Genomic DNA, 23621 nt, shown 5'->3' with positions numbered 1-23621 from the left:
GCTTATATAGTACAGAATGAGCATTAAAAGGGCCTTTCCAAATTTTTGATTACATCAGTAACCAAGAGAGGCACGTCAGGCAAGGGCTAGCACTGCGACCTCAACCTATGTGAATACTACATTGGATATCAATAGGAGACAAAATCTATTATTCAAAGAGTAGGACTCTAAATAACCAATGCAACTTGTAAATTTTACACTCGAGTCTAGAAGGTTTTTTCTTCCTACCCATTCACATATGTGTCTTGAAATGGGCCATTGGCAAGGAAAGTCAAGCCATAAAGGACATTCACAGTACAGTGATAATAGAAACTACCGGCTACTGAACAGATTTAATAGCTGGTATACAGTACTGAAAGTGAATTTAGCTGATGTAGCTACAGCATATAAGTGCTTGAGGTTCTCATCATGTGAAAGCCAACTATATACGTAAAGTGCCTTAAAGTACACAAATTATTGCTTTACTGTAAGAAGATGGAGTTAGATAAGTTATAGTGGATGTAAGAATTGCTTAAAATGCCAACTAGCCATCTGAGGTTAGGTTTTGTGGCTCATACTTTGATAGTACTCATAGTTATTATTTACTCATACTAATTTTTTTTAATCCAATTGCCTGAATTTGACCAAGTATAATGCAGAACCGTCCTCTGCCCTGACTGTGGTTTATGTAAAAGCTTGGACCCACCAAAAAACAATTACGATCTATCTATATATACTCTATATATATCTATATATACTCTAGCCCCTGTGCAGTTACAGGGAGATTCCATCTCAGTGTTACAAGTAACAATGTCCACAATACATGCTCATACTCTGCTTATAATGCACCGCATTATCAAGGGGAACAGTATTGCCCAATAGGTAAATCACAATGCAGTCCTGAGAAGAGATGCCTCAGAATGGTTATTCCATGGGAATACAAGTCTGTACTTGAAACATAAATCAGGAGAGGTGAGAGGTCCATTTTTACATACATTTCTGCAGTAAAACCTAACAAGTTAAATTACATGAACGACATGGAGAGGACCTGCTGATCAATGTCTTACGCATCGGCACTACCTACCCTACAACTGATATAAGATATTGTGGGCTACATTGTCTTGAAAGCTTCATATAATGCCATACTCTAATTTGGTTAAAGGAAATCTACCATCAAAATCTGTCATAATAAACCAGGGACACTCAGATCCAGGTACTATGACTGTAGTAATATTGTTATATTTGTGATCCATGGTCTCTAAATTCAACTTTTCTAGCTGCTAGCCCTCTAGCTGCTGTATTCTAACAAGAGGAACTTTCAGCACCCAGTGGGAGCTGCTCCCGCGAAGCTACAGCACCAAGGGGCTCTGCTAGCACCCTCAGTCCTCTTCTGGTTCATTAGAATAATTTTAAAAGGTAATTTTTAAATAAAGCAGGCCAACATTACCACACTCACAGTGCCTGGATCTATGAGTAAGTGTCCCTGTCCCTATCATGCTTGCTTTTGATGGTAGATTTCAATGAAGGGGTTTCCAGGGATGGGGGTAATGAGGGCCTATCAGTTTAGACAGATGACAGGTTGATTCTTGGCACTTTAGAAATTCGGGCGTTTAAGGGGCTCAGCTACCTCACTGTATACCTGAATGCTGTCTATTAGCCCTGTAGGGCACCTATCTAATAGAGCCCGCTACGAAGTAGAATACTTGTGGGAAGACTGACAGATGTAAACAATGAAGAGGCTTCAGCATTAGCAAAACTGTTATGGCCCCTGAAAACAGCTGCTGGGTGGAGGTCCCGAGAGTCACATCTCAACTGATCTAAAAAGCCATCAACCATCCGCCCCCTTCAAATCACTAAAAAGCTATTTAAGAAGCCCTCAGCTTGGTTAGGTAGTCACCATTTTTATCACTTTCTTGTTAGGGTACCAATATAGATTTTATACCCAGTCAGGAGCGCATATTACAAACTATACATTATGGCGAGGTGAGGGGCAACTAGTATTATGGTCCATTGATGTACAACTATTGATAGATATATTAATCTATATTTTAGGTTTAAACTTGTACAGGTTCAACATTTTAACAAAAGCCTAGTTCTTGTTATTCCATCAGTTGGCACAAATATCTGATGGTGAATGGAGACCACTTGGATAGAGCAGGTTAGGTGTAACCATCTGGTAGAACAAAGATAACAACTTTGGCAAGCAATACCTATGGTATAAAAGATTTAAAGCAGGTCACAAAATCTGTGTCAATGTCTGCCAACCAGAGTCAACTGCAAAGACGGAAACAAATGCTATATACATCTAATGGATGCACAATATACACACAGACTGGGTTATGTCATTCCTGGTACATTTTAATGGGTTACACGTTCATGGGATGACAATAAGGCACTGCTAATATTATTACTGAGAATCTAACAACTTAGGAGATTTTTCATTGTAGGAGAATTCTGTGTTTGGTAACCACACTACAGAAAGCTATAACAGCAAACAAATTTAGAGAATGGTGATGCCCAAAGATTAGAATATAAACAGGTTGGACAATGAAAAAAAATGTTTACATTTTAATCAGAGGCATTTGACAACAGATGGAACTTTTACAACTATGCCTGACAGAGGAAATAATCCAGCCAAGCCGGCTACTGCTGTGTGTACATCTGCATAGATATTTTTCTGATGGATTAAGTGGGAAATAGCAAAAAAAAAAAAATAAAAAAAAAAAATTTGGTTTTCGACTTATTGTGCTTAAGTCTGTGGCACTGTCTGCCGTCCAAAAAGACTAAAATAAAATTTATATATAATTTAAATGTCATTAATTAATGTTTTTCTTTTTATTTACCGTTGCCACTTCCATATATAAATATATATAAAAGCATGTGCGAGAGAGATGTGTGTCCATATAATATTCAACATATATATATGCACACACATACACAAACACACACATATACTATGAACTTTCAGTGCAAAAAAAAATAGTATCGTTTGTCTCTTGCTTTCACAATCTTCTTGTATACAATGGATTACGGCGGATTCTGGATTTGTGTCTCATACTTCCTTGTATGAAGGAAGAGGCTTGGTCTTTGTCCTGGATTTAAATCCAATGTATACTTAATGCAGATCTTTGGATGTTCAGTCATCTATTGCTGATGCCACATTAGGGGGACAGAGTTTACCTATAACAAAAAGAAGAAAGATTCACGGTCAAATTGCAAAGTAAAACAATCCTAAGAAGTTTTACAAGTGAACAGATAACCAGTCACCGCAAATCAGCTGGCAAGAGTAAAACTACTAAGACTGGCCTTTTAAATGCCAGTATTTATTGTACCGCATGCTGGATTTTCCTGACTTTTAGTAAACCCGAAAGGATGATGTGCCCAGCTAGGTTTGACTTGTTCAGACCAAGTCAAACCAAGTCTAAAAAGCAGGTGAAGTGTCTGCTGTTTCAGGCCGGGGCATTCACGCACCCCAACGCCATGCTTCGCACACAGCACAAGAATGGAGGGTCCGACGGACCTCCCGTCGCTCCCCGAGTTGGATCCCCCCCCTCCCCCCGTTCTCATGATCTGTGGATAGGGCCCAACTTGTCTGGTGAGAAAATCCCTTGAAGTAACAAACAGCTGAGACGCCATACACACCGATCCTCAGTGCTGCCCAACTTTCATCAATGTACAGTTACTGTGCCATTACTAGCCCAATAAAGAACAGTGAACAGAGATAAGAGTCACACAGAAAGCGTCACTAGTATTCTTACCGGATTTCTGTCGGGTTTTCATTAGAGTTTTTATCTAAAGTGTCATTTGTTAATTCCAAGCTCTGCTGTTTTGATTCTGTGATGCTATCCATCTGTGAGGTAGATGGCGCCTTGTCTTCTACCCTACATCACAATAAGTAGAAGACAAATGTGAACATGTGGGATATTTTACAAATGTTGCCTAAGTAAGTTCTCCGTTAACTTAAGTGTTCACACAGCAGAGACTGCATCATTTCTATGCCCCTCCATGTGATGAAAGCTGCCAGGCTAATCACTATAAAGATCTTCCATGTACACACTATCCAATGCTCAACCGATTTGTTGCAATGTTACTGTATGAGAAAACACAAAGCATCATGGGACATGAGGGAAGCTTATAACTGACTTTGCTCAAGGCAAAACCAAGAAGAGGTTAGCTTCCGAACAATTCACGGCTGCTAAGGAGGATTTCTATAAAGTAGCTTTACAAAAGAATACTCTAAGTCTGGAAAATAAAGATGAGCAGCACAATATTACCATGCTGTTGTTCTGAAAGGGGAATCTGTCAACACGTTCTGCAATATGCTAAACTTGGGCAAACTAGTTGGGTGTGCCACATCCAAACTAATTTCCTTGCAATTGTTCCACTTTCATGCTACTATCCTCCCCTTGAACTTAACCTGGTAAGTTACTGGTCTGTAAAAAGCAATCTTCTATGTGTTGTTAATGCATTTCAATGGTGCAATATGTTCATTTAGATGAAAAAGCTAGGCTTTCAAACATGCATTTTGCAAAGTTGCATTCTCCATCAGACTGTTAAAGGATAAATGTACAGTGGATGCTTTTTTGGTTAGCTTTTTATTTTCCCTTTAGCTGTGGAGCATACTGCATATAACTCCTCCAGTTGCAAAGGTACAGTAGCCATCAGTCAACTAGTGTCAGTGTCGCCAGACCAATAGGAAATCTCTGGCATGCCCAGCTATGTCCAGATCATACATGGAGGTAATCTGAAAAGCTCTATATCTTTGGACCAAAACAGCTATAACAGTTCTGGTGCAGTTGCAAACATAGATATCACCAATACTAAATCCATTACAGTTAAAAATGGCACCACAGCTTAGCTAGCATGTTTGCGTTTTGGCTTAAAGGAAATCTACCACCAGGATAATGAATTGTAAACCAAATATATGTACATGCCCCCTCTGGCAGATCTGCTTTTTGTTAAGATTCTTATTTCCGTTTTTTTTTTTGTTACAAGATAGGATTTTAAAATTATGCAAATGAGCATGACGAGCTGGGCTGCATAAGTTTTAATGGAGACTGGATCCCCTCAGGCTAATTTGAATAATTTATGAAGCCTTTTATTCTTAAAAAAAAAGGGCATAAGGAGCTTAAATAAAATTGGATCCTGCCAGAAGTGGCACACGATCAGTATATCAATGAGCTTGGTTTACAATCCTTGATCCTGGTGGTAGATGTCCTTTAACTGTAATATACATATATACACATACATACACACATCTGCCATGGCTCTCTATTCACTGAACCTAGAAAAAAAAAAATCTATTCCAGAACTGACTCCTACCCCTGGTCTGCAAGCAATAAAAAAATTATTGGCACTTTACCTGTTAGTATCTTCAGTCACAGTTTCACCTTGCGTCACAGGATCAGCAGTTTCACCATTTAAAGTCAACCTGCATGTGGTTTCATCTTCAGATTCACTGACAGATGGTGTTATTGTACCCGTTTCTGAAACAAAACACTGTGGGGCTGCTATACTTTCTTGGGAGTTACCAAGTGCGGCTGAGGTTTTCTCGTTTTCTAGATAATACAAATAGCAAAGACACACAATAACATACTGAATACATAACCATATTGTTAAACACTACATATAATATCTGGAAGCAGTTTATATGAATAAACTGAAGCCAAGCTTTTAGAATGTTTTTTATCACTTTACAAATTCATAGTGCACAGGCTGGCTTGGGTGTAAAAGGCCCGTTTACTTACATAAAGTGACAAGTGACAAAGAACAAAGAAATGTATTTTTCTAATAACATATTGAAAAGTTTACTATAATCACCTGCAATATTAAAGATAAAACGGTTTTCAAGGAAATCAAATTGCTATGACCCATATAAAGATCTCAGTGCACATACAAAGCAGGAGTGTACCAAGTTTACACAAGTGAAAGCTTTAACCCTTTAGCGCTCTGCGCCGTAGCTGTACTGCACCGAGTCCTGCAAATAGCGCTCAGCACAGTACAGCTACTGCGCAGAGACGATGCCGGTTCAGCTCTGCACAGGAGCCGAACCGGCATCGGGGGTCGTGGGATGTCAGTGGTAATCTACCGCGGTAATATACTGGCTGCGTCCTTAAGGGGTTAAAATAAAGTTCCATAGCAGTAATGACTTACCTTCTTTTATAGAAGTATCTGTTGCTTCACAATTATTTACTTCCTGAGCTAAACAGTTTTCAGATGCTACAGGCGCTTCAGCAGGAGGTGTCGATTGAGAACTGTAAAAGAAAACTACAGAGATTAAATTGTATAATAAAAGAATTAAAAGACATACTTGGACTAATCAAACAGTTAACAACCTCATACATTCCACCATTAGAAAGTTTTACAAAATTCTATTTTTATAACACAGTTTTTCAAGGGTATGAGATGGCACCATTTGTCAAGGAAAGTGAACAACGCCAACGAAAACCAAAATCTGCATTGTGAACAACCTTAGAAGTTTCCTTGAACATCATTTTCTGCCATTAATTTATTGCTTATGTGGAAGAGAAAATTTATTTATTTAATAACCTGGTCTCTTTACTGAGATCTGTAAATACAGCCCAGCCCTTTTCACTATTGTTAGGCGCATTCTCTTCCCACACTGCTGAACCTGTATCTTTTGAAGTAACCGATGGGGAAACGGAGGAATCTGAAGATGTGGAGTCAAAGGTTGCTGTCCATCCAGGTTCTGTAGAGGGGTAAAAGTAAAGTATTATCACAATGTCATATCTATATGAAATAACGTAAGAGCTTCAGTCAAAGTCTCCCACCCTCTAATGTCTCTCGTGTTGGATCTGTTGTTGAAGGATTCACACTACTAGCGCCACCACCTGAATCTTCCTCCTCTTCATCAGAATCTCGACTATCTTCACTATCTGTGCTTCCACAGCTCCTTAAAAAAAAAAAAAAAGGAAAGATGTGGACAAGAATCACTCAGCAATGAAGGAGACCAGAGGTCATGGCCTTTGATTACCTTGTGCCAGTACTCTGCATTGTGCCTGAAGAACAACGGATCTCTTTTTCATGCCAGTTATCCTCTCCATCTGAGCCTTCGTCTTCATCATCATCAAACTGCTGAATGCGCTCCTTGTAGCAAATTTCAAACAAGTTGGAGTTTTGCTGAAAAAAAAAAAAATGAATTATTAACCATCTTTCAAAAAAAATAAATAAATAAATAAATACTGACAAAATAAAAACTTACACTTTCTTCATCTGCATTCAGGGAAAATGTGATGTTGGCCGTTTTATCAAAGGGAGCACTGACAAACAAAAATAAACATTGTACTTTAATACAAGCCACAATTCTAGCATTCCAACAAGCACTTAAAGAAAACACAACTAGGTAAAGAAAAAGAACTGGAGAGATTTTGCCATTTTCTCATGCAGCGTCTCTGATACCATCACCTCCAACATAACCATGTAAAGGGTGCAAGACGTGTGTGTCACAGCTACCGTCATGCAAAAAAACATACATATCGTGCAAATGTGATGCGTGTTGCCGCTTGGCAGCTGCTTTTGGACTTCCAACAACGAAGTATGAAATTGAACTTTAAAAAGAAACTTGACACCAGATATTATTCTGTTAAACTAGCAGCCCACTCAGGTAGGGTTCTAGAATTCCCAAATTTTGTTAAATCTCACCCGTTTACCAATAAAAACAAATCTCCTCCAAAGTCACGAGAAAACGAGCAGAGAAGAGTCAGATTAAGTTAAGGCCTCCTGCACATGAGTGTATAGAAACAGTCGTATATAGGTCTAGCATCCATTTCAACAGCCGTATCGTCCACCATACCCTACTTGAGATGTTTAAAAATATAGAGCATGTCCTATTTTCTTGTGTATTTCCGTTCCATATGCCCCATAGAAGTTTATGGGAACATATTAAATATGCTTCTCATACGTGCTGCATACAGCTGTGCATCATATGCTGCCGTATATACATGCTGTATCATGGGAGATCAGAACCTGTGGCAGGTGCATTCTGTCAGCCATCATTTTCCACCCCAATGTATGTTATATGGATAGGGTGCCATACTTGCTAATACGGGTCAAAAACGTGCTGCATTTATGGCCAAAATAAAGATCTATATAGAGAACAGGAACGCTACATGGTGCTTGTCACTTCAGATGCCCCTATCTTCAGCTCTGTATTACCTAGAAACATGCTTCATCTTTTAGATGTGGTTCTGGGAGCTACAGAACACATTTGGAAATGCATACTGCAGATAAAAATCACAGACCAACAAGTCTGATGCAATTTAAAAGATGTGATTCCTATCTGTAATATGACATCATGTTTCCAGGTACTATAGATTCAAAGATAGTGGTGTTTGAAGTAACATTATCACTGCAGCCTCTAAACTTGACTATTCTAAGGTAAATAATGACTCTTCTCTGCTCATTTTCACATGACTTTTGGATGAGATTTCAAAAAAGGCATTCTAGCACAGGAGTCCCTTTAACAGTGTTTCAAAAATAAGTTTGCATCTCTGTTGGTCTTTGGTTAACCGGTCCGCTGCTTAAGGACACAGTTGTATGGTTGTAAAGGTATGAAAATTAATAGAGTTGAAGGCCCTTTCAGACCCCCTATAAACTCTATAAACCAGTTCCGTTGGTACATATTTAAACTTAAATGCTAAAAATAATGATTAATTTTTAAAAGTCATCTAGGGATGGAAAAGAAATGTTGTTGGAAGGTCAATGAACGCCTATCTAGTTACAACACAATATAAAAGGTGGCAATGAGAATGAAATGGGCTATGTGAAGCCAAACATCACACAGCAAACAAATGCTTGCCATAACAAAAAATGTAATTGCAATAATAAAAAAAAAAATCCTTAAGTTGAAGGCTGAAGGGTACATGTCACCGTGTAATGCCCTACCATAACTGTGTAAGCATGTTTTACCTCTTCAGCTGTCGAAAGTGAGCACTGCAAGTTAGAGGAAGAGAAAGAAATAGCAAACACATCAAACTAAAGTGGAAGGAAAAAAAAAGGTAGCAAAGCTAAATCAACTATAGGTCACAACTACAATCTTAGACGTGAGAACGCAGAGTAAGGCAATGTGAAAAACAAATAACTCAAAATACAAGGACAGAAACACACAGTGATTTCAGATACCAACTACATGTAGCTTAGGTGAGAGGCATGCTTATATGGATCTTTATATTGACAGCATTTGTCACCTTGCAAAAAGGAAGCTGCTCGGATTGCAAGAGAAACTTATTTTCTATAATAAAGAGGATCCTTTTAAAAGATTTTCATAACACTACCCCAGCCGATAAAGAATAAGAATTTAGAGGCCAAATGATACTGCGCTGGTTTTTTTTGCAAGCATGTAAATAGTTACTTATAGGACAGTGACAGCAGGCATATTTTTGTAAGAAACATACTCATAGGGCCCTTGCACACGAATTTGTGGAACCGATATCCAATCACACAGTTTGCGGAAGGATATCGGTGCCCGTTGTCTCATGGCACTGTGCAGGGAAAAATAAAGGACATGTCTTAATTTTCCCGTGTTACACTGCCCCTCGTTCAATTCTCTATGAGGGGGTGAGCAGCACATGGCGGTATGCTCGCCTGGACTACAGCCCTGGCAAGCCTAACTTAAATGACACACCACCATTTTTGCTCAAATATTAGGTATCCTTCTAATGTTTAAGAGGTTGCAAGGCAACAACATGGCTGCATTCTTCCATGTGCACCTGTCCATGGGTTGTGTCGGATATTGCTGTCATTATGGTTAAAGCAGTGATATTGCACTTAACCTATAGACATTTGGGACACTATTTCTGTCCTTTTGTGAATCTATAACCCAATAATTTATCATGTAATTTTTTTTCAATGCTTTCAAAATGCTAAGGGCATACAATTTGTTTGCCGTTGTGACGGTTCAGAATATAGACTAGTAGCTTCAGTAAGCTCATCTTATTATACATTGGACAGCTTGGCAAAGCCATTATAAGGTATGCCAAGATAACTGGAATCATAAATATACTTAAATAATAAATTATATGCATAGATAGTAAATACTAACTTGACACTCTCTTCTTGCTCTCCAAACTCCTCATCGTTGAAACCAAAATGGTCAATGAAAGCAGAGGTCATCTGCTGCATTTGGTAGTCGACAAAAGCCTGGAAGAATCAGACACATGCACATCAAGCATGTAGAATGTATGAGATGTCTGCAAAATGACTTTAAATGAGGGTAAAATAATGTGAAGCGATGAATCATTTAGGTACACAAGCAAAAGGGGTACCTAAATAATCTCTATATCCATATAGATGAATAGACCAGAACGGTCAAGCGCGGCCGTATGCTCCATTAATCTCAGGAAGTGATAAGGGGTCTGACAAAAGTACCTGGGACCCTATGGGACCCCAATTACCGAGACCCCAACCGATCAGTAAGTTAGGCCCTATCCTGTGGAACCTAACCTGCTGGTGCACTTGTTTTTCTTATACACTGTCTACAAGGGATATCAAATCATTATGTTCAGAGGCAGTACTGATCGGTGCTGGACAGTATTTAATGCAGAAAACGGGCTCAAACAGCTGACATGACCACACACATGGTTTACTGAATAGTTTAATTGCATTAGTTTTAAACGGAATCTACCATTAAAAAATCAAGTATGAACCAGGGACACTTACTTATAGATCCAGGCACAGTGACTGTGGTAATATTCTCCTATATTTTCATCAATGGCCTCCTCTATTCTAAAATCAACTTGAAATTATGCTAATGAGTCACAAGGGCTCTAGGGCAGTGGTGGCGAACCTATGGCACTGGTGCCAGAGGCAGCACTCGGAGCCCTCTCTGTGGGCACCCAGGCCATCACCCCAGCATGAAGTTTACCAGACAGGACTCAAAGAATCTGCCTGCAGAATCTTACAATGATAGATGAATTTGCCCTCCTTTCAACTGAGTTGGTGTCCTTAGGAGGCTGAACGATTGAAAGTTGTCAAAGAACAAGGAGAAATAAATTACTGCTTAAATTTCTGCCCTGGCACTTTGTAATAAATAAGTGGCTTTTGGTTGAAGTTTGGGCACTCAGGCTCTAAAAGGTTAGCCGTCACTGCTCTAGGGCATGTTTCCAAAACCCCTTCATGCTCTGGCTTCACAGACAGTTACACTGTCTCACACCCTACCTGCTCCCACGGCACTTCCCCCCTCCCTTTGCCTTCTATGTCCGCAGAGGGCATTTCAGCACACAGTGGGAGGGGGTAGTGTTCCAACACAGTTTAACAGCCTGTGATGCCACAGCACAGAGGGACTCTGGTAACACCCCACAGAGGCACTTCAGGCACATTAGCAGGATTTTAAAAGTTGAGGTGGCTGTGGATAACAAATATAGGAAGATTACCACAGTCACAGTGCCTGGATCTATGAGTAAGTGCCCCCTTTGATTTTGATAGTATATTTTCTTTAAAGAAAGTCAGTGTATGCAAGTCTATACATGTTTGTTAACCAGTCAACTGAAAACGGCAAACATATAATTCACTTACAAAGCCTGATCACAACATATAAATTAGTATTGTTTAGAGAGGCTTCGTATAGGACATCTACCATTAGGTCCACTAATGGTAATAATAATTAATAATACTTTATTTATATAGTGCACACAGAGATTACACAGATAAACCACTGTGCTAGATTAGTACTCATCTCTCCATCCCGTCCCCCAGTGCAGGAATCTTAGTTTGTTATTTCTTGGACTGGCCGCATTTTGAAGAAAACAACATTTTTAAAACATTCAAATTTGTTTTCTTAAAAATATGGCAATTCCAAGAAACAAACTAAGATTACTGCACATGGGGATGGGATAGGGAGGTAGATGAGATGGTAGATGGTATCCTTTAAATAACTAGGAAATTATTAGGTTTCCCAATAAAACTTTGCATTGCAGGGAAATTGCTACATTACCTGCTGGAGAACTGCCTCTTGGGGAAAGTTAAATTCCTTCAGGTCACTGTCTTCATCATCACTGGATGAGTGCATATTTCTTGTGTTCACCTGTAGAAACACATTTTTATATAATAAAATAAATGAGAAGTGGTCATGGTATTAAAGGACACCTGTCATCAGGTCTGCGTTACTAGTCCTACCACTACCTTTTGGAGCAGCTCACAAGGATCCCATCACAGCCTTTATCTAGTCAATTCATACATTAATCATTCTAAAATCATCTATTCTGTATTATGTAAATGAGGCTGGTCACATGGTCAGAGGCAGTGATGTCACCCCTGTTCCCCCTCCCCTCCCCTCTCCTCCCCCTGCTCATGTCTGTGTGTAATGTATAGTAAAGCATTGCTGGTGTGTGTGCTTTATCTGCTGACATGCTGCATTCTCCTAATACACATGTGTGAGACCCAGACATCAGCTACACAAGTACCTGACATGTTCTGCTATAACATGGCTGCCTGGGGCTGTTGTATCTCTCCTATACACACACAGGCTGCAGGGGGCGCCAGCACCAGGAAGCACATCATTATACAGCATCACATCATTATACAGGCTGTCAGTCAAGAACTGGGGACTGGGGGTGTGTCTGTACCTCCCACTCATGAATAAACCGGACAGCTTGAATATGCTAATGACTCATTGGACATCTCACAGGTCATTTGCATACAGCTTTAGGACCTCATTGCTTAGGTTTACAGGCATGTAGAGGGACAATGAAGGGATAGAGGCAATGCTTTCTAATGGCAGTTTATGAAAATATATTTATTTTAGTGGGGTTATTTTGCCTGACGGGTTCTCTTTAAGTAGGGCAAGACCAGCTGTGCCTGCACATTGAATACAGACCGTGACCATTCCAGCCAAGCGATCACTGGTTTAATGGTGCAAATTGAAACAAGGCAGGGTAAAGGGGAACGCCACTGCAGTCCGGTAAAAACATCAGGAGGCCCCGGGAGGGGAAGGGATTTTAATCATATGAGGCGTATGATAAATTTACCCCGGTGTTGGTATGTCCTTACATGCAAGATCATATGTTTTGGGTTTCAATATTATTGCGTCTTCTATGTGTGTATTTTCCCTTGTATTTACTCTTCTTGCTTAAAGGAAATCCATAAGCTTATAACAAAACCTCAGGGCACAACACAACTGTTCCCTGCCACTTTAATGCTGCCCAAATTATAGAATTTATTAGTAGTGGCTGAATGGATGGAGAGTAATTCCATAACCATATGTTTTTTGCAGGCAGAAGCGCAATGGTTACAGCAGTTCTGTCATACTCTTGTTGAATTTCTGGTTCGGGAGTTCACCATGCGGTAAAAAAGACATAATTACTCTGTTGCTCTTAAAGATTGCAGTGATCCCACATTGAATTTGTATTTTTTGTACAGTGAAAAAATTATTTATTTAGCCATGACAAGTCTTGTGGGGCAAGACAAGCTCTAATCACTGCAGTTTGGCGTCTCTGTAGCAGCCCCAGAGTCTACCCAATCCATTCTACCTCCCTGTATCAGTAGGCCTTCTACACATGCCCTATAAACGTCACGGGCCACCAACTTAAACTGTAGTTCTAGTGTACATGCAATACTATGAATAAAGACATAAAACACAATCCTTACAAGGTCTACGGTGTTCTTCTTGTTAGTATCTGTTAGAGATCCAGAGACAAAGCTTTCCCACTGCTCCTGCTGATCTTCTGGGAGCTCTGAGTGCATAGGAAGGCCATCATTAATTCATTTACCATACTAAAAAAAAGTGTGTAAAGTTTAAAGGAAATCTACCATCAAATCAATCATGATAAACCAGGAAAACTTAACTCAAAGATCCATGCACTGCGACTATGGCAATTTTCTTATATTTGCTATTCCTGCTCCCCTTCCTTTAAAAATTATGCTAATTAGCCTACAGGGCTCACAAAGCTGTTACTAGAGCCCCACCGTGCTGCAGCTTCACGGGTCATTACACTTTGTGGGAGTACTTTCCCCTCCCACTGTGTGGTGAAACTTCATGTGCTGCTGCGAGATTACATCAGGCAGAGGGAGGGGGAAGTTTGGAGGAAACAGGGGGGATTCTGATACAGTCTGTGCAGCTCCAGCAGTGACGGGGTCTCTGGTTCACCTTTCTAATTTATTATGCTAATAAGACTATGGATTAGAAATAGAAAATTTTACAGTCACGTTGCCCGGATCTATGAATAAGTGCCCCTGGTTTATCATGCTTGATTTTGATGGTACATTTCCTTTAAAGGGGTATTCCAGGAATAAGCATAATTCATATTCAAATGGGTCATTAAATTAAAAGCTAATATGTAATTAGTTATTTAATTTTTTTTTCTCTACTCTACATACTCTACAATAAAGAATTAAAGTGCTACTATCCCTTTATCGTCATCTCAGTGAGGTAATGTGCGGTGATGGCAGTTACACATATCATTACTATGGTAGCTATGAGGGAGGAGCCGTTGCTGAGAACTGAAGGATCATGGGACTTGAAGTGGTGGCCATATTGGAAATAACTCCACCTACTTTAGAAAGCCCATAAAATTTTGTAAACCATAAAAGCAAACCATTTAAGCTCCATTTGTGATAAATGACATTGCGTTCTGTTGTATTCACTTATTTGTAGAATTATGGGTTTTTGCAGCAGACATTCATATTCCCCGAATACCCCTTTAAGTTATCAGTAGAGATTATCGGACCTGATGTTTGTGTACAGTTTTGACTTGTGTGACTGGCACATATTGCTGGACACCTTAGCCATGGCTACCTGGCTAGGGGCATCAATTTGCTTGATTGGCTGTTTGACCAGCAATCCGCCATATGTGCATGTCGCGCGGGCTGAACCCAAACATCGGATCCGCTCATCTCTAGTTATCATGTTTCACAAAATGATTATGTATTGAAATATACCAAGCAAAAACATGGTCACCTTTAACAAGCTGGCCAATGAGCACATTGTTGGGACCTTTTTCTGCATTTTGTACAAGTGAATTTGCGATTTTTGTGAGATGTCCCATAAAGCCTTTCCTCCTTCCGCCTTCTGACCTGAAATGTGAACATTTACAAGGAAATGTGAATAAAATAGATACCATAAAAAAAAGATGAGTACAACAACTGTAGAACCTACATGGGAATTTCACACTAGTTTTCAGACCCAATATGTAAAGTTTTCATTCAATTGCATACAGTTTTCCATTAGAGGCCTGGAAAAGTAATGGTTGGCTCTCCAGAAATCTCTGCCATTTTTGGTTGGTAACGGGCAGAGGGCTGAATTGACAGATCACAACAATATCTTCTATGTGGCACGTCATAAAATGATGTGTGCTAACCATTTGTGAAAAGAAAACAACCCTGATAAGTCATCTTGACCCTTTGTAACAGGCAGTGTTTTGACCTCTAGAACAAGGGTCAAGGGTGACATTTGTCTACACCAAAATGTTTTTTTTTTTTTTTTGGTTGCTTCTCTAAAACTTAAAAACTTAAAACAGAGCAGATTAGTTTTTTTGCATGTTTTTTTTCAGTGGTAGTTTAATAATTATTTACATCAAAAATGATTTGTCCAATTTTCTTAAGTATATATGACATTGCTAGACTGCACATGACAACCCTGGTGAAAATGGTGAAAAAAGACATTTGCGACGTTTTCTTGTGGGCTTGGATCTTACGGATTTCACTGTGCGCCCCAAATGACATGTCTACTTTATTCTTTGGGACGGTACGATTACTGGGATACCAAATTTGTATAGGTTTTATAATGTTTTCATACATTTGCAAAAATTAAAATTTTTGGGGGTATTTTGTAATCTTCTGGCTCCAATAACGTTTTCATACTTTGGTGTATGGAGCTGTAAGTGGTATCATTTTTGACGACTTTAGATGGCGCTTGCATTGCTATAATTTTTTAGGACTTTACGACCTTTTGATCTCTTTTTATTAATTTTTTTTATATTTTTCAAAATGGCAAAAAAGTGCCATTTTTGACTTTGGGCGCTATTTTCCGTTACGGGGTTAAACGCAGTGAAAAACCGTTATTATATTTTGATAGATCGGACATTTTCAGACGCGGCGATACCTAATGTGTTTATGATTTTTACTGTTTATTAATATTTATATTAGTTCTAGGGAAAGGGGGTGAATTTTTAGGTATTTTTATTATAATTTATTTATTTTAAAACTTTTTTTTTATTTTCACTTTTACTATTTTTCAGACTCCCTAGGGTACTTTAACCCTAGGTTGTCTGATCGATTCTATCATATACTGCAGTATGGCACTATATGGGGATTTTCCTCCTCATTCATTGCAATGTGCAATTAGCACATTGAAATGAATGGGTTAAAACAAGACAGCTTCAGGCCTTCGTGAGACCCCAAGCTGTCATGGCAATGAATCGCCGCTCCCTGTGACGTCATCGCCCATGTGCCGCCATCTGTTTGAAGCCGCCGGCAACATTGCCGGTGGCGATCAATGTGAAAACACCCGCGATCGGTGATAGCGCCTATCGCGGGTGTTACCGGTAAGCCTTTGCTTCAATATGCAGCAAAGATTACCGGCTATGGAGAGGGCTCGTTCGTCCATGCACCGGGACCCGGCGCGCATAAACACCTTAACCCATCTTTTGCATAAACACCTTAACCCTTTTTCCCAAAGGACATATCTGATAAGCGCTCACAGGGTGGCACTTCAGGGCCAAGGACGTATGTAATACATTCTGGCTACTAAGAGCCATAACTTTGGATTAGTTGTACCTGGACACCACACATTTCTGGAGTCAACTAAGGCTGCATTCACACGACCGCAAGGGGGACGTATATACGGCCGATATACGTCCCCCATAGATGGCAATGGGCGCACGGCCCTACGGGTACTGCCCCATACCCCGTGAAAAAATAGGACATGTCCTATTTTTTCAGGGCATACGGCGCCGTGCGCCATGTATCCCTATGGAGAGGGGCGGGGGTGAGCAGCGCTCTCCCCCTACTCCTCTCCCGCTGCCGTGTGCCTGCTGTGCACCGGTCGTGTGAATCCAGCCTAAAAAAGGACAATCTTTTCTGTTTTAGAACATTTGTGTATTATAACCAAATATTACATGGCTTTCTTTTAAGCATTTCTAAGAGTGTAAATTCTTGTTGATGTTGAGTATTGTGGTATAAACAATTCTGCTCAACTGACAAATTTTTACATCCTCCTTTGGGTGTAAACCTCCGCTGTGAGGAGAGTTTTTTGTGCCATGTTTTTCTTTTAAAATACACTCACCGGCCACTTTATTAGGTACACCATGCTAGTAACGGGTTGGACCCCCTTTTGCCTTCAGAACTGCCTCAATTCTTCGTGGCATAGATTCAACAAGGTGCTGGAAGCATTCCTCAGAGATTTTGGTCCATATTGACATGATGGCATCACACAGTTGCCGCAGATTTGTCGGCTGCACATCCATGATGCGAATCTCCCGTTCCACCACATCCCAAAGATGCTCTATTGGATTACGATCTGGTGACTGTGGAGGCCATTTGAGTACAGTGAACTCATTGTCATGTTCAAGAAACCAGTCTGAGATGATTCCAGCTTTATGACATGGCACATTATCCTGCTGAAAGTAGCCATCAGATGTTGGGTACATTGTGGTCATAAAGGGATGGACATGGTTAGCAACAATACTCAGGTAGGCTGTGGCGTTGCAACGATGCTCAATTGGTACCAAGGGGCCCAAAGAGTGCCAAGAAAATATTCCCCACACCATGACACCACCACCACCAGCCTGAACCGTTGATACAAGGCAGGATGGATCCATGCTTTCATGTTGCTGACGCAAAATTCTGACCCTACCATCCGAACGTCGCAGCAGAAATTGAGACTCATCAGACCAGGCAATGTTTTTCCAATCTTCTACTGTCCAATTTCGATGAGCTTGTGCAAATTGTAGCCTCAGTTTCCTGTTCTTAGCTGAAAGGAGTGGCACCCGGTGTGGTCTGTGGTTCGACGTACTGTGCATTCAGAGATGCTCTTCTGCCTACCTTGGTTGTAACAGGTGGCAATTTGAGTCACTGTTGCCTTTCTATCAGCTCGAACCAGTCTGCCCATTCTCCTCTGACCTCTGGCATCAACAAGGCATTTCCGCCCACAGAACTGCCGCTCACTGGATGTTTTTTCGGACCATTCTCTGTAAACCCTAGAGATGGTTGTGCGTGAAAATCTCAGTAGATCAGCAGTTTCTGAAATACTCAGACCAGCCCTTCTGGCACCAACAACCATGCCACGTCTAAAGGCACTCAAATCACCTTTCTTCCCCATACTGATGCTCAGTTTGAACTGCAGGAGATTTGATTGGTTGATTAGAAATTAAGTGTTAACGAGCAGTTGGACAGGTGTACCTAATAAAGTGGCCGGTGAGTGTATGTGTTTGTCACAAAGTTGCATCACAGTGGTATGGGCTGTCAACTGCTGACCAAGATAAATGCAGTTGGCAGGTTGTCCGCTTTCCAAACATTTACTTTTAAATGTGTTTAAATCGCTATGTTTTACAGGTTGTGACAGTTTTAAAATCTCAAGCTGAAAAGCAGATTTTTAGTTAATCCAACTTTAGTGATTTTATGAAGATTTAAAAATGATCTATCTATGATCTATCTATGAACTCTACACGTGTTCATCTTTTGCATCTAGAAAGTGTGAAAAATTATTTTCTGTTTAGGGAACATTGTTTGCAATAAAAAGGTCAGGGTTTCATGCATTTTTATAAATAAAGATTTACATTTTGTGTCAAAATTGCAAATGCCTATGTTTATAAATTTTAATGCAATTATGAAAATGGTCTGCCTTCAGAAAATATATGGTTTTTATTAGTTTATTAGTACAATTCCCTAAGCTGTAATTTTGGTTTTATTTGTACACATCAAATATGTGAAAATTGCTCTAGCCAATAAATTGATGACATTTCCAAAAATGTCAAAGGATTTTGCCACTTTTTCCTCATGTTTATTTTTTTTTTTTTTTGTGCGTTTGTGGGGGATCTAGATATTAGTCATTTTACCAATAAATATCTATAAAATGTTCTGCACCACTTTCTTGAAATGTAAAGTGAAGCCCCTCCTTCAGAAATGTCTTTTACCTCATCAGCCAGTCACTTGTGTTCATAAAATGGCTGGAGATGGAGATCATGTGATCTTATCTGTCCATGACTAGCTGCCCTTCCAGGACCTTATGAAAAATTTCATGAATACAAAAATCAAGTCCTGGAAGGGCAATTGGTTAATGAACAGTTTGCAGATGTGAGAATTTTTTAAAATCTAATAAAATTTGTTCTTTTCTTACTTTGGGGGCACAAATTGACAGGGAACAATTTCTCTATGCTTCCACTTAATAGGAGCGCTGTAATTGGTGGCTTTGTGTGGTAATACTGAAATAATGGAGTATTGTATATATTACACATTTCAACCTTCCTTAAAAAAATAAAAATAATATAGCTTTCATGAAAATATACACGTACTGTTCTTTTTCATTATCTTCCCATGCTGAAAGTATCCTCTGCACAAGCTGGCATTTCTGTAGAAGCTGTTAATGACAAGTATATTTTGTATACATCAATATGCACATCACTTTCAATGCTTTGCCTCCAAAATCTCAAAATGTCCCAATAAGACATTAAAGGGGTTGTTTGTGCTTTACAACAAATGTACAGAAGGCCTGGGCGCTCCCGTAGTTCTGCGGTGCCATCTGTGACTGCCGTGCTCGTGTTTGTTTACAGAGGTCGGCGCTCACGTCCAATTATTTTGCCAGGCCTGATACACATTGAAACAGATGCTGTATCAGTTGTGTGGCAGTGGTCAGACGGGAGTGCCAGCCTCTGTAAACAAATCAAGGCACAGCAGTGAGAGACTGCACATCAGTCTAAGGGAGGGTCATAGGAGGCGCATATAATATTTTATAGCACATCTTCCTCCCGGCCTGCTATACATTTTTTGTAAAGCCCGGACATCCCCATTAAAGAGGAACGCTAGCAAAATCCTCTTTCTGATTGGTATCATGCTTCAGTTCTTTCACTGTTTGCCCATAAGTGTAAGTTACCAAGGTGCTCTGCACAATGCAGGTTACAAGATTACAGAAAATACCACAAAGGCTGCATGTAACTTTACTCAACAGGAGAATATTTCAAATCTAAACTAAGTGCTCTACGCATAATATAGTTCACTATTGGATTAGTTATTTACTATTCCTAGCCTTTGGTTACATAACCTACAACCCCCCCTATTGAGTTGTTCAAGCAGTGATTGTCTCCTTCATGCAGTCCATAATAGAACCAATAGTGAGGACTAAAACACAAACCTGATGCTGGTCCCTAAATCCTAGTCCAACCAGACTGTATGCATCACCGTGATATATGATAAATGAAAGCCCTTCTTTCCAGCTAAACAGCAGCACTGACCATGATTAGTATTGGTGCTGCTGTTCCACATGGAGGAAGGGACTCCCTGTATCAAATCACTGTAATGACCATTCTGCCAGTACTCTCAGCTTTATTTAGCATTTTGGCTTGCATTTATGTGCGAATCCAGGGAAGATTTTGTGAAAGTATACACTGGGATCTCCTCCATACATCAAGGATATTGGGATTCTTGTACTTTGTGTAAAATGTGTTTCTTGTTGCTACATTGGGAGACACAGCACCACCATGGGTATAGTTCCAGCCACTAGGAGAAATATATATATATACATACATACATACATACATACATATATATATACACACACACACACACACACACACACACACACACACACACACACATCAGGCCCTATGCTGATCAGTTTCTGCAAAAGTAGGAAAAATATAAATAAAAAATGTAACCAACATGTCCTGAACCAAAGATAAACACAACCAGCTGGACATAAAGCAGAGGGTGGGATCTGTGTCCCACAATGTAGCAACAAGAAACAGATTTTACGCCAAGTACAAAAATCCCATTTCTGGAGAGGAATGGGTGACTGTCGAAAAAGCACCTGCCAGGGGGGAAAGCGGCAGTGTGGCTACCCACATCCATCCTGATGCAAAAGCAAAGTTTCAGAACCTAAAAAGGAGAAAAGAAAAAAAAAAACAAGGAAAAGCAGAAGACCTGCTTACAAATCATGTCTGCCTCTTACAGACACAAGACTAAAAACTGATCAACGTAGTGCCTGTGGTGAGGGTACAGCCCACTGAGCCCGGAGACTACAACATTTTTTTTCGCATCCAGTGTTAAGTACCTACAGGTGGGGCCTTTAGCCATGGTGTTGTGTGCCCCAATGTGAGAACGAGAGTCATTTTCTGAATGATACATTTTTTTTTTTAATAAATACAATCTTAGTTAACATTTTACTGATCCACATAAGCAAAAAGACTTCCTGTTCTGTGAAAATTGGGGGTTCCAATTATAGCAATTTCATGTTGTTTCACTGTAGACATTTTTATGTGCCAAGTTAAAGGAAATAAGTTATTACTCCCTTTATTTATACAAGGCAACATTTGATTAGATTATTTGCCCCATGAGGACAGGAACCAATTTGGCAAGCTCCGTGCAGTGCTGCGGAATCTGTAGGCGCTATATAAATATATAATAAATTAATATTATTAACATTCTTACATATTTGACAAGCAAGTTCTCCTGTCCGTTGCTTTCGTTGGCATCTTCGATCGAACTTGAATTCAAAATTGTGGCAATACAGGCCTCCACTTGTGAGTGTAAAAAGTTGTTGTACATGTACTTGAAGTACAAATTCTAAAAAGGTTAAAGAAATATTTAAAAAATTTAACAGGAAATAAATTCAAGTCTGATTTCCTTATATGTGAGAAGTACAAGGCTCAGAAATGTTACAGGAAGTTACTGTGTGTACTTACCAACATGGTGTTTATTGAATCAAGTTCTATCAGTTCCTGGTTTATAGCCTGGTTATTAGCATTAACTGCGCTCGTAAGCATTTTCACCACGTGGAGTCGTGTATTCCCCAATGGTGGATCAAGAACACCCCAAGTTGTCTGCAAGCTTTCCTTCTAAAAAGGAATAATGAAAATTTATGTAAACACTTTCTGCATGAAGAAACGGTCATATGACTTCACACATAGCAGTGATCTGCAAATTTTAGTGAACAAGTTTTCTTAAATGCTACAACATACGGTGATAATGCATAGTTTTCTGTGATATCGCCATTTATAAAAATAACTTAACTTTTAAGCCAAATTGCATAAAGCAGTAGTAAAGATGATAAGTGAACAATACTTTATTGTACAAAAAAAATATCTGCTAAAAAGCATGCATCAGAGGAAAATAAAATCTATTTTAATCTTTAGTTTCCTGTCCTTATGTATCACATGGCTTTCAGACGTGGTGGTTGTACAATGATGTGTAAATGGCATAAATACCTTGGGAGGATCGATGAGGAGCTGATGAAAGTCTTTTAAACTCTGCTTTATGGCCAACAATGTGCCTATGCTGGCTTGGGTATTGGAAGAATCTGTACTAGGAGGATTTATCTCCAACTGACCCTCTAAATTACAGTAGAAAGCGTTCAGTCCTCCAAGTTCCGCTCTACAAAAAAAAGTGGACATTCACTCAGATAAGAGATAACTCTCCATGGAGTCTTAAAGCGTTATTCCCATTTAAGCAAATTATTGTTTTTAATTTTTATTATTTTTTTTATATATCTTCCAATATACTTTCTGTATCAATTCCTTACAGTTTCTAGATCTCTGCTTGCTGTCAATATATGGTTCTATGTTTACTACTAATGGACAGAAATCTGACAGTGGTCATTATATAGCAGACAGTTATCAGAATTGTGTGTTATAAGGAGCCTGTGTCATGGTCAATTTTCTATCAACTAGTAGTAAGCATAGAAGCTTTCCATAGAATGGCAGCAAGCAGAGACCTCCAAAACTGTAAGGAATGGAAACAAAAATATTATGGGAAACCTGTATAACTGTTTAATATAAAAAGAATGACTTTAATTTGATGTAATGGGAATACCCCTTTAATGTGAATATACCATTAGCGCATGTACAAATATACAGTGTATACCATGCAAACATTTTCAGAACACTTTTCAAAAAGGAAAAAAACATTGCTATAAAATGCCTGGGACTAACAGTCAACAGTCATGGGGGTCTTTTAGTCCTAGGTCCCTTGACCAGTTCTTTAATAAATGGGGGAAGCGCTGCTAAAGTTGCACAGCTCTCTTCTTCCCTGTCCTTCTCCCTTCTGTTACATTAGTGCAGAGCAGGAGAGAAAGCTAAACACAGCATGTTTCATGTGTAAAAACAGGAAAATGAATCAAAAGGAAGTTTATTTTCACCATTGTATTTTACAGCAAACCTATAATTTCCACAGACTTTGCACAAGGTCCAAAATGTATACATGAGGAATAACACAGTTTCAGGCCATTGTATAACTTGTAATTTGTCCCCTCTGCAGCTTCAGTTTGTAATTTGCAGTTGTCTTTGGGTTGGGGAAAGACACTTGCAAATGCTACGATTTCTGCTCTACACTGCACAAGGATGAATGGGACTATTTCTCTCAGTCACTCAATGGAATTATCATGGATATATCACTGTATATAACGCTGGCAAGTGCTAACCTGTACTGAGATACAAACTTTACATTAAAAGGAAGAGTTATTTTAAATTAATAGTCTGAAT

At 39.4% G+C, this 23621-nt stretch overlaps 1 protein-coding gene across 3 annotated transcripts in view; it reads right to left on the bottom strand.

The window, feature by feature from the left end:
* Positions 1 to 2316: 2316 nt before the first annotated feature.
* The window catches only part of PPP6R1 (protein phosphatase 6 regulatory subunit 1), a 77954-nt gene continuing 56649 nt past the window's right edge, over positions 2317 to 23621 (bottom strand). For 2 of the 3 annotated variants that reach the window (XM_072156775.1, XM_072156776.1), the window contains exons 8-24: positions 22350 to 22515; positions 21828 to 21980; positions 21574 to 21708; positions 19443 to 19507; positions 14891 to 15006; positions 13582 to 13667; positions 11930 to 12019; positions 10040 to 10137; positions 8908 to 8931; positions 7202 to 7259; positions 6974 to 7119; positions 6771 to 6892; positions 6529 to 6688; positions 6133 to 6233; positions 5342 to 5537; positions 3738 to 3860; positions 2317 to 3159 (exon numbers count right to left, since the gene is read on the bottom strand). In XM_072156775.1, the coding sequence (XP_072012876.1) occupies positions 3156 to 3159; positions 3738 to 3860; positions 5342 to 5537; positions 6133 to 6233; positions 6529 to 6688; positions 6771 to 6892; positions 6974 to 7119; positions 7202 to 7259; positions 8908 to 8931; positions 10040 to 10137; positions 11930 to 12019; positions 13582 to 13667; positions 14891 to 15006; positions 19443 to 19507; positions 21574 to 21708; positions 21828 to 21980; positions 22350 to 22515 (1843 nt within the window). In that variant the 3' untranslated portion in view covers positions 2317 to 3155. The remainder of the gene's footprint in view (positions 3160 to 3737; positions 3861 to 5341; positions 5538 to 6132; positions 6234 to 6528; positions 6689 to 6770; positions 6893 to 6973; positions 7120 to 7201; positions 7260 to 8907; positions 8932 to 10039; positions 10138 to 11929; positions 12020 to 13581; positions 13668 to 14890; positions 15007 to 19442; positions 19508 to 21573; positions 21709 to 21827; positions 21981 to 22349; positions 22516 to 23621) is intronic. The other variant, XM_072156777.1, reaches the window with a different exon arrangement.

This window comes from Engystomops pustulosus, chromosome 6 (genome assembly GCF_040894005.1).
Source record: "Engystomops pustulosus chromosome 6, aEngPut4.maternal, whole genome shotgun sequence".
NCBI classification, from domain to species: domain Eukaryota; kingdom Metazoa; phylum Chordata; class Amphibia; order Anura; family Leptodactylidae; genus Engystomops; species Engystomops pustulosus.
The sequence above is the reverse complement of the archived record's forward strand: the minus strand, read 5'-3'. Positions and strand labels throughout refer to the sequence as shown.